The sequence below is a fragment of the Bufo gargarizans genome, chromosome 4, assembly GCF_014858855.1.
Source record: "Bufo gargarizans isolate SCDJY-AF-19 chromosome 4, ASM1485885v1, whole genome shotgun sequence".
NCBI classification, from domain to species: Eukaryota; Metazoa; Chordata; class Amphibia; order Anura; family Bufonidae; genus Bufo; species Bufo gargarizans.
Window position 1 is genome coordinate 525,302,196 of NC_058083.1, and position 11,533 is coordinate 525,313,728.

The 11,533-nt window shown below is 48.7% G+C and overlaps 1 protein-coding gene across 1 annotated transcript; it reads right to left on the reverse strand.

Annotated features, from left to right (window-relative positions):
* Window positions 1-3,297: 3,297 nt before the first annotated feature.
* On the reverse strand, window positions 3,298-4,562 carry LOC122934138 (hemoglobin heart muscle subunit alpha-type-like). The gene is made up of 3 exons (XM_044289355.1): window positions 4,468-4,562; window positions 3,659-3,863; window positions 3,298-3,408 (listed from the first exon to the last, which is right to left on the reverse strand). Exons 1-3 carry the CDS (start codon window positions 4,560-4,562, stop codon window positions 3,298-3,300), a joined length of 411 nt encoding a protein of 136 aa, XP_044145290.1.
* Window positions 4,563-11,533: the final 6,971 nt, after the last annotated feature.

Consider the following 11,533-nt stretch of genomic DNA (forward strand, 5'->3'; position numbering starts at 1 on the left):
GCTGCTTTCTTCTCTCTAGTAATATTAGGGGGTGCAACCGGGTAAATCAGTGCACGTACATCCCTAAGTACTCTTTAATGGAAGAGGTCAATGGTCGAGCCCGCCGGCATAGGGGGAAGAAAGGTGGACCTGATGCCACCTGAAAAGGATGCTGGAGGCTCCAAAACCTGGGCACTTTCACTGTCAAGACCCGCTAGGAACTGAATACATGAGATTTCCTCAGTATCAAAGCGGTGCTGTAGGTGTAAATCGGTGCATGTCATTTGTGCTGGGATCTCGTCCGGTAACAGCTGGAGGTAGGTTGGACTGCGTTCTGAGAGCATCTTCCTCAGGAACAGTTTACGTATTGCCTTATATAAGTCCACCTCAAAATCGACAGGGTTAAATTGTTCCACTAAGCTGTATCCCAGTCCTCGATGGAGGAGTGAGATACAGCTCGGGGGTAACACATAGGCAGTCAGATTGATAATAAGGCTAGGAGGGTCCTGTGTAAACGGGGGTGCTTGGTGTTCTTCTACTGTTTCCACGTCACTTGTCGCCGTCTCCTCATGGACTTGCGGACCTGGGGATTTCTTCCTCTTGTGCCGTCCTCAACCCCTTCTGGTTCTTTTCCCAAAGAGGGAGGGGCAGCTGCTCCATTTTCAGATTGGCTGTATCTCACTTAGTAAGGCCTCATGCACACGACAGTATTTTTTCACTGTCCGCAAAACGGGGTTCCGTTGGTCCGTGATCCGTCATCCGTGACCGTTTTTTCGTCCGTGGGTCTTCCTTGATTTTTGGAGGATCCACGGACATGAAAAAAAAGTTGTTTTGGTGTCCGCCTGGCCGTGCGGAACCAAACGGATCCGTCCTGAATTACAATGCAAGTCAATGGGGACGGATCCGTTTGACGTTGACACAATATGGTGCCATTTCAAACGGATCCGTCCCCATTGACTTTCAATGTAAAGTCTGGAGTCCCTTTTATACCATCGGATCGGAGTTTTCTCCAATCCGATGGTATATTTTAACTTGAAGCGTCCCCATCTCCATGGGAATGCCTCTATGTTAGAATATGCTGTCGGATATGAGTTACATCGTGAAAACTCATTTCCGACTGTATATTCTAACACAGAGGCGTTCCCATGGTGATGGGGACGCTTCTAGTTAGAATATACTACAAACTGTGTACATGACTGCCCCCTGCTGCCTGGCAGCACCCGATCTCTTACAGGGGGCCGTGATCAGCACAATTAACCCCTCAGGTGCTGCACCTGAAGGGGTTAATTGTACTATCATATCCCCCTGTAAGAGATCAGGGCTGCCAGGCAGCAGGGGGCAGACCCCCCCCTCCCCAGTTTGAATATCATTGGTGGCACAGTGCGGCCCCCCCCTCCCTCTATTGTAATAATAGGTTGGTGGCACAGTGTGCGCCCCCCCTTCCTCTATAGCATTAACAACATTGGTGGCCAGTGTGCGCCCCCATCAACCCCCCCTCCCTCTATAGCATTAACAACATTGGTGGCCAGTGTGCGCCCCCCATCAACCCCCCCTCCCTCTATAGCATTAACAACATTGGGGGCCAGTGTGCGGCCTTCCCAATTTTAAATGTGGGACGTGTTCGTTCTGTCCCTACAACTCACAGGGGAAGTCCTTGTCTCTAGGGGGCGTCACACACAGGGTTAATGATTTCATCACATGTCGCACCACCCATGTGGTTTATGTTATATCATGTACCTGTAATAGGTTCTACATTGGCAAAACCATTAGCCCCTTGTTTGAGCGTATACGGGAACATCTTGGCTCTATCAGGACGGGACATGGTTCTCCGCGCCTTGTTGACCATGTACGCTCAACCCACAATGGTGATCCATCTAGCCTCTCCTTCGCTGGGATAGAAGCGGTGGGTCCCATCCCACGGGGTGGGGACCGCCACCGCCTTTTGTTGCAGCGGGAGGCTCGATGGATCATCAAAACGGGAGCCATGGGACCGCATGGTCTGAATGACAAAAATGACATGGCTGTTTTTCTTTAAGGTCCTTTACTTCATCAATATGTTAGTATATTTAAAGATTTACTAGTCTCTAGCGCCCGTAACCAAAACTTGACTATCTGTGGTTCCAGATATCCATTCCCCACTTTCTCCCTTTGTGCTTTATCTCCCCCAAGCACTATATAGCATTAGGGAATCAGCATCTATGTAATAACTCCTATGTATACCTTTTTGATCTATTTACTCAGCATCTGCCCGTTTTGCTAGTGTAACTTGTCTCCTCCATGATGTGACTGTTACAAAATGTTTCTCCGCAGAGTTTTGCAGTCTGTTTGTGTAACATCGCAATGATTCCTTTCTGTATTATCCACAGTGCGCACCTGGGGAGCGTCTATGGTCGTCATGGTGATGACCTAGGTTTGCCCTTAAAAGCACGTCCGTGCGCCTGCACGTCAATAGCGGTCCGAGGAAGCGCGAAACGGCCGTCACCGCCTAACCACACCTGGGCCTGTCCGCTCCCCAGCCTGTGCATCTCACGCTACCTTGCTAACCAGCAAATAAAGCATCCATGAAGAATCGACCCTGGTGAGCGCCGCGTGTCTGTTATCTACATTCCTGGCTTCATACTACTCACATCACGTTGAGCACCACAGTATCTGGGTCCACTGATACTGCCGCGGGTCTAGGAGTTCCGGATTGCAGGAGGTGGGAGTGTTTTCTATATAGGAGCAGTGCCGCTGTATTTCCTTACTCACCTCCCTACCATTCATAAACAATTATCCTACACTTATTTTACAGGAATACATGGATTGCAGATATGGAGCTTCCTGTTGGAGATTAAACAAAATCATTTTTAGATGGAAGAACCACCAGACCTTAACCCAGGATCAGCTGTAATCAGTGAGAAACTGAAATGTTTCCCTACAGCACCGCCACTGGAGACATGAAGTATTACACCAGCGATATTACTACATAACCAGGTCCTCTAGTAGTCTAGTGTACAGATTAAACTTAGGGAATTCTCCATAATAGAATATAATAGACAACCCCACTTATGTCTTCTACACCTCTTACACCCTGTGACATCATTCCTTCCTCCCCAGCTCCATAATATACTGGATTCTGATGTACACACCATTGACCAAATTCACCATTACAGGAGCTAAAACTAGAAAAGCACAAGGAGATGGGATGTACAAGTATATAAATATTTATTACAGATAAGAATGGAGATCCCGGGTTATGGAGCATTCATCAGTATCATGGAGGACAGACGCTTGTAACAGGAGACACATGGACATAGATCTGAGGAAGATGCCTCCCGGTCAGCTGGAAATCAGGGCAACTGCAACCTCATTGAGGAACTTGTCACAGGCTGACTTGTCCACATCTGGGAAATTCTTGACAATGACCTCCAGGAGACAACCGCACAGCAGCTGGGGATGGATGATGGGAGTCAGTGCATGCTCAACACAACAATTCTTAGAAGGATGTTTTTAACAAGTCTAGCTGCCTTTAAGCCCAGAAATGTCTCCACTCTTGTCCATGGGTTGTGTCTGGTTCTACAGCTCAGCCATTGATAGTAAGGAAGAACTGCAATACCAGATACAATCATGGACAAGAGTGGCACCATTTCATAGAATGTTACAGGCTGCAAGTATACCACTGGACAGATCTGCTCCTCACCTTGATGGTGTCCACACTGAGCTTCAGCTTGTTGGTGTGCAGCTCCCGCAGTGTGGCCAAGTTCTCCTGCAGTTTTCCATAGTGGTTGAGGGCATCATTAATGGCGTGGATGATCTTCCCTCCATGTGTCTTCAGATCCTGACTGCCGGGGGTCACGTCCATGTGAGTGAAGTGGGACTTGGTGTCTGGATGGTGCTGGAAGAGACTGAAGAAAGAGGAGCACCCAGTGTTATAGGAGAAGAGTGTCCAACTTTAAAGGAGGTCTGAGTATTAGGTAAAGATAACTACCTCCATTCAGAAGCAGCAACACACCCATCTAATTGTAGTTCAGTTCCATTGAAGTGAACTGCAGTACCACACACGGCCTGTAGACAGGGGTGGCGCTGTTTAACAGAAAGCAGCCATGTTTTACTAATCCTGTGCAACCCTTTTCTCTCCTTGGTTCTATTCACCTAACACTAAAAGAGTGTTTTGCAGGATTAGCAGTGACAGCACCACTCTCACCCACAGGATGTGTCTGGTACTGCAGCTCAGCCACAATAACTTGAGTGAAAACAATGCAATAAGAGATCTTATGGACAAACTGCTCTGCCAAATAAAAAAAATTCACATGATTCATCTCACCCAAATCCTGAGGTCTCTGGACATGCAGTGTTACTAGATTACAGTTTTTCATGATCAAGGAAGATTCCAAACAAATCTGATACATTGTTGCATGTAGTGCAGGGGGCGGAGCTCCAGGTGTAACAATGTATCAGCTCCTCCTTCCCAGCCCCTTGTAGCAGTGACTATCTGGCTCTGCCGCTCACCTCTCCATGGCTTCACCTCCAATCTTCTCAGCGTCAGCGTCAATCTTCACAAACAAGGGCTCCAAAGCCACCTTCTCAGCATCTGATAGCGCCATCCTGGGATGTGAAGCTCCTGCACAAGGGCCAATCTGCACTGAGGGGCCCCAGACTCCATCATCACCTTTAAATAGGGAGGAATGGCTGCTGATCCAGGACACCTGGGGCCCTACAGGAGAGCCTGACAACCTGGCCTGGCTGACAACTCCTGGACTGGAGTGCAGACACAATCAGCTGGTGACACTTGTAGATTAGGGGAATGTTCACATGACAGATTTTTGTTATGGATTTTCACTGACATTTAGCACCAAAGATAAATTCCCAATTATTTTAATGTTAATTCAAACATCGCTTTTTCCCCGCTTGTGGTTTTATAAGTCCTGGTGTTAGTTGTAATAAATTAGGCCAATGTTTTTATGTGATGTTTTTGCTGTTTATTGCGTTCTTTGGTGCGTTTTTTTTTTTTTTTCATGAAAACCACCAGCTCCAGAACTTATCTGAACGTCTATGCAAAATATGAAACTCAGGGCAATAAAGCGAGTGTTTTTGCTCCTCTTGCATTTTTTTTAAACACAACGGGGGAGTTTTATCAAAACTGGTAGAAAGGGAATCTGGCTGAGCTGCCCATAGCAACCAATCAGATTCCACCTTTTATTTTTCAGAGTTTCTTTGGAAAATGAAAGATAGAACATAAAAAGCGCTTATACTGAGCAAAAACAAACAAAAAACAAAACACATTTTTCTGGCATATTTTTAGTGGAAGAAAACGATGCCAGAAAGAATGTGTGTGAGGGTGGAGTAACACATGGTAGCGTTATCACTGTTTAGGGCCCTGTAGGGGGCAGTATTACTAATGGGGCATTCTAGAAGGAAATTACTATTGGTGGGACTATGAGGAGCGCTATTGCTATGGGGGCACTAATTTTTCTTCAGGATAGTATTTGGGGTATTGGGGGGCACATCGAGCAGCAGGATAAGGGCTCATGCACATCGTGGCCATATCGTGGGCCGCATACAGGGGGTACGCAATACAAGGGCATCAATTAAATTCACTTGAATAGGTCCGCAATCACGGAGATGTGGAACAGAGGCATGGATCGGAAGCCCATGGAAACACTACAGAGTGCTTCCGTGGGTTTTCTGTCCGTGCCTCCGCACAGCAAAAAAGTAGTGCATGCACTACTTTTTTACGGTGCGAAATGTCGGATGCGGATCGAGGACAGCAGCATGGGGCCGGCCAGCACACGGTCGTGTGTATGAGCCCTAACACTGTGGGAACTCCAGGTTGGGGGATGATGATAGAGAAGTGAGGAAGCTAAGACGTCTGTGTGTCACACTCTGCAGAGACGAGGCGGCTGAGAAAAGAATGGACCAAATGGAGAAGATGATGACAGAGAAGATCTACATCGCAGGAGACGTCACCTGGGAGGCCCTGGAGGTGAGAGGTACGAGCTGCTGTATAGCAAGTCCAGTAAAATGTGGTGTGTGGGGGGAGGGGGGGTGACTTAGAGAACTGGGCCATATTCATTGGGGATTGGGGTAACAGGAGAAAATCCACCACAGCAACACCCCATATGCAGAGGCGGCTCTAGACTTTGTGAGGCCTTAGTCGAAAATGGAGCATGAGGCCCCCAAGAAGATCGTTGGTTTGCTCGTGATCTCCCGTACGGCGCCCCGGCTCAGTCCTCAAGAAATAAGCTGTGTCAAGCACCGCATGGAGCGGTGGTGTGGTCAACACTCCCCCTCCATGTATCTCTAGGGAAGACTCGGAGATACACAATTGCTGTATCTGCGGCTCCACCATAGATACATGGAGGGGGTGTGTTGACCACCGCTCCAGGCACAAGGATGCGTCAATTTTGACGTAAATTTGTTTTCCCTTAGTCCTAACAGCAGCACAAGTGGGGTATTTGCCCCTGTGAAGCTGGTCAGGACAGGCGGAATTTTTAATGAACAAAAATTTCTGCCTAAGTATCCTAATTAGTAATTAACTAATTAAGCCCCTACCCCATATAACCCGGCCCCAACTGGACGGGGTTGCTTTATAACAAGTAAATGACAATAAATCATACAAGGGGAGGGAAATTTGTGTGCTGCTGTTAGGACTAAGGGAAAACAAATTTACGTCAAAATTGACGCTTCCCTTTCGTCCTAACCAGCAGCACAAGTGTGGAAGTAGCAAGAACCTCACCCAAATTGGGAGGGCTCCCTGCTCCCCTCTCAGGAGAGGGCGGCACTTAAAACGGATTGTCCAAAGGCCATTCCCTCCGCCTGTCTAGTCTCTAGACGATAATGCGAGATGAAGGTGTTCAGAGAACTCCAAGAAGCGGCTGCACAAATCTGATCTAAGGGGATCAGTTTCTTCTCTGCATAAGAGGTGGATACAGCCCTGGTAGAATGGGCGGAGACAAAGGAGGGAGGCGTCAAATCTTGGGACAGAAAGGCCAGACGGATTGCTTCTTTAATCCACCTGCTCAGAGTGGGTTTGGAGGCCTTCAGACCCCTGTTCTTCCCTGCATAGGTCAGAAGGAGGTTTTCCGATCTTCTAAATTCGCTTGTTCTGTCCAAATATATTCTAAGACCTCTTGAGATGTCCAATGTACGGAGCCTTTCCTCCTCGGGAGAAGCCGCAGCCGGTGAAAAAGTGGGCAGACATATCATCTGATTGATATTAGAAAAAGTAGGAACCTTTGGTAAAAAGGTTGGCAAAAACCTTAACAGGACCTTGTCCTGAAGGATCTTTAAATAGGGCTCAGAAGCCCCCAGAGCCTGAAGTTCCCCAACTCTCTTAGCTGATGTGATAGCTAGTAAGAATGTGATCTTTAGGGATAGGAACCTCAAGTCCACCTCATTCAAAGGCTCAAAGGGGGGACACATAACCCTTTTAGAACCACCGTTAAGTCCCACTGTGGGATTGGTCTCAGGATTCTGGGTTTAAGCCTCTCGGCTCCCTTCAGGAACCTCTTGATTAGGGGGTCCTGAGAAATCGGTCTGCTAAGGCATGCCGATCAGGCAGAGACGTGAGCTCTGAGAGTAGATGGGCTTAGACCCTTGTCTAGACCATCCTGGAGGAATTGTAGAATAGCGGAGAGAGGAGGGTCTGAGGCAACTACCTCTCTGTTATTACACCATTGCAGGAATATTCTGTAGATTCTAGAATACTTCTTGCTTGTAGATTTCGCTCTGGAGTGAGAAATTGTTCTCAGGACCTCCACAGATAACCCTCTAGCTTCTAGAAGGGACCTGTCAATCTCCAGGCTGTCAGATTGAGCCTCCTCAGATCTAGACAGGGACCTGTGTCCTGATACACAAGGTCCTGTATTAGGGGAAGTCTCCAATAATTGCCCTGACTCATCTTCATGAGCTGGGTGAACCAAGACCTCTTTGGCCAGAATGGCATGATGGCAATCACTGAGGTCTGGTCTTGCTTGATCTTCATCAATACCCTCGGTATCATGGAAATTGGAGGGAAAATGTATGCCAGCCTGAACCTCCACGTTATGGACAGAGCGTCTATCGCTACCGGGTTGTCCTCCCTGTACAGGGAACAGAATCTGCTCACCTTGGCGTTCAATCGGGTAGCCATCAGGTCGATTTCCGGGGTGCCCCACCGCTGGACAATCATAGAGAAGATACTGTTGTTCAGGGACCATTCCCCTGGAACTGGTAGACCCCGACTCAGGCGATCTGCCACTACATTGAGATCCCCTTTGATATGGACTGCCATTAGGTGGGATAGGTTGATCTCTGCCCAAGAGAGAATGGAACCCACCTCCCTCAGGAGGGTTAGGGATTTCGTCCCTCCCTGTCTGTTTAGGTAAGCGACCACAGTAGTGTTGTCTGTCCGGACTCTCGCCGCCTGACCGCGGATGAGAGGAGCAAAATGAAGGAGGGCTAGTTTGACAGCTCTCAGCTCTCTCCAGTTGGATGAGAGGATTTTCTCCTGGGGATTCCAAGTACCTCATACTGGGTTGTCCTCCAGATGGGCCCCCCAGCCCAGCAGAGAAGCGTCCGTGGTCAATGTGACCCAACGAGGTTGGATCAGAGACCTCCCATCTATTAGGTTCTTCCACCACTTGAGCGAAGAACGGACTTCTACCGACAGGGAGTGCATTCTGTCTAGGTCTTTGGGCTTGCGACTCCAAGCTACTAAGACCTCCTCCTGAAGAGGGCGTAAGTGCCATAAGGCCCAAGGAACTGCCTCTGCAGATGCTGACATGTGGCCTAACATAAGAACCCTTATGGAGACTCGTCTGGGCGGTATAAGAGACTGTGCAGCTTTTATTACTCTGTCCCTCCTCTGTGGGGACAGGTATAGGGTCATCAGTTGTGAATCGATCACAAACCCCAAGAACGTTCTCGTGGTTGACGGGACTAAGTGCGACTTGTCACAATTTATCAACCAACCCAGACCCTGGAGAATCTGGAGAGCTTGTTGAAGCGGACTCTGCAGGACGTCTGCGTTTGCGGCTTTTAAAAGCCAATCGTTAAAGTACGGTACGACCTCTAGCCCAAGAAGTCTTAAATGGGCGACCACAGGAGCCACTACCTTTGTGAAGGTGTGCGGAGCTGAGGATATGCCGAAGGGCAATACAGCAAACTGGTAGTGCTTCACTACCCCTTGCAAGGCCACAGCAACTCTGAGATATTTCCTGTGTGCTGGGCAGATGGGAACATGAAGGTAAGCATCCTTCAGGTCTATAGTTACCATAATATCTCCTGGGTTCAGGATGTTTAATACAGAGCGAATGGTTTCCATCCGGAAACGCTTCTTCCTGATGAAGCGATTTAAGTAACGTAAATCGATGATCATCCGCCAGTCTCCTGATGGTTTTGGTACCAGAAAGATGGGGGAATAAACCCCCCGCCGCCATTCGTGAGGAGGAACCTCCTCTAATGCTCCTTTCTGTATATACTGGAGAACCGAGTCTTCCAGGATTAATTGTTTGTCGGGTGCTAAAGTCCTTGTTAGGACGAACTTGTCCCGAGGAAGGGAAATTAAATCTATTGTGTACCCTGACGCTATCACCTGTAGCACCCAAGGGTCTGGAATTTTTTGCATCCAAAAACTTTTGAATAGACTCAAACGTCCACCGACTGGGGAACTGAAAACTGGTCCTTCCTCTGGGACACCGGGGGGAGGGGGAGGGGGATTGACGGGCTGTGGAGAGTCATAGATCAGCCCTGCGGTTTCCACGACCGCGACCCCTACCTCTCTTACTACTTTCAGAACGCCTCTGGGTTCTGTCTCCCCCCTGAAATCTTCCTCCTCCTCCTCTACCCCTTCCTCGACCCCGAAAGGACTGCTGGGGGAGGGATTTACCCTTCTTGTCCGCTAAGTTCTCCATGAGAGAATCTAATTCAGAACCGAACAATCTATCTGGTTCATAGGGAAGGGAGCAAAGGTTAAACTTGGACGTGTTGTCCGCCGCCCATGGTTTTAACCAGAGTGGGTGCCTACTGGCTGAGGAAAGCGCCATAGACTTGGCTGCTAATTTTAATTGTTGTTGGGAGGAATCTGTTAGGAAATCAATCCCCAGGAGGAGAGTTTTGAATTGGTCCAGGATGTCGTCCCGGGCAACCCCAGAATCCAAGTCTGATTGGATTCTGAGTGTGCGTGCACGGATGAACTCTGATACTTCAGAGCACGCTATAGCAACTGAGGCAGAGGCGGAGGCAGCCGAGTAGTTGCGTCTAAGCGTGCACTCTGCTCGTCTGTCTAGGGGGTCCTTTAGGTTGCTTCCGTCGTCTGAGGGGACTAAAGTTCTCTTGGAGAGCTTCGATATGGCCATATCCACCTTTGGAGGTGGAACCCAAACTAAAGAATCCGCATCCTGTAGAGGGAACATTAGTTTAAACCTCTTTGTTAATACTGGACCCTTCTCTGGGTGTTTCCACTCGGTTGCCATTAATTTCTTTAAAGACTCGTCAACTTTAAAGGCCCTTGGCCCCCTAGAGGTGGACTGTGGAGCTTCCCCTTGCTCAACATCATGGTCCCTTGACCTGATGGAGCGTAACAGTCTTTGAGTTTTTTCGCCCGGAAAAAGGAAGGCCGAACTCTCTTCCTCAGAGGAAGAATTGTCCTCAATGGAGACGACGTCTTCAGACATGGGTACAGGACCAGGAGAAGCCTGTCTGGGCCTCTTGTTAGAGACTGCTCCCTTAATCTCGGCAATGGACGTATCCATGAACTGTTTCATCCATGAAAACATATCCACCACCGTTGGTTCTGGGTCCGCTGGTCTGGGACGGCAGCCTGGGCATCGGTGGAATTCGTACGAATCCGGCAATGGGGTGCTGCAGCTGGAGCAGGCGAGATGTTTCTGCTTCTGATTTGCCTAAGACACAGACAACAGAATAAGAATTTGGACCCAAAATGGTACAAAAAAAGGAGAGCAGTACCTTACCGTGAGGTGGCGATGCCATCTTAGAAGAAAGCAAGGTGACTTCAAGAAAAACTTCCTGAGCGCAGGAGTAATCAACAGCAGAAGTCAGTTGAGCTCAGAAAACTGAGAGCAACATTGACCTGCCTCACACAGGTGCCTTAAATAGCACAAGGGGGAGCAGTTTATATTCACTCCCCCACCCAGGGGGTGGATTTCCAGGTTAAAGTGAACAATTTTAATAAAAATAACCTAACCTCCCTAATTCCCCGCATTGGGAGCCCCAGCAAAACTGAGGGCACGAACTTAAGGGTATTTTTTACGAACACAGCGCTGGAGGTTGGAGCTGCGGACCGGAAGTGACGTCAATGACGCACTTCCGGTACTCGCGAGACGCTGGAGGAGCGAAGCGACTGCTTCAGCGGCACACGAGGTGAGAGGCAGGGGTAGTGCAAACAGCAGCCATCTCCCCCCTGCATCTGATGTGATCTGACACAGATGGGGAAACCCAGGACCACAGATGTGAAAACCACCACTGCTAAGCGAGGAGCCACAGCAGGCATTGGTCCACCGGAGGCACGCTCCCACCGAGGTAGGAGAGGGCAGGCTCAAGATACCTATAAAAAACAAAGGGCAGAATTAAAGAT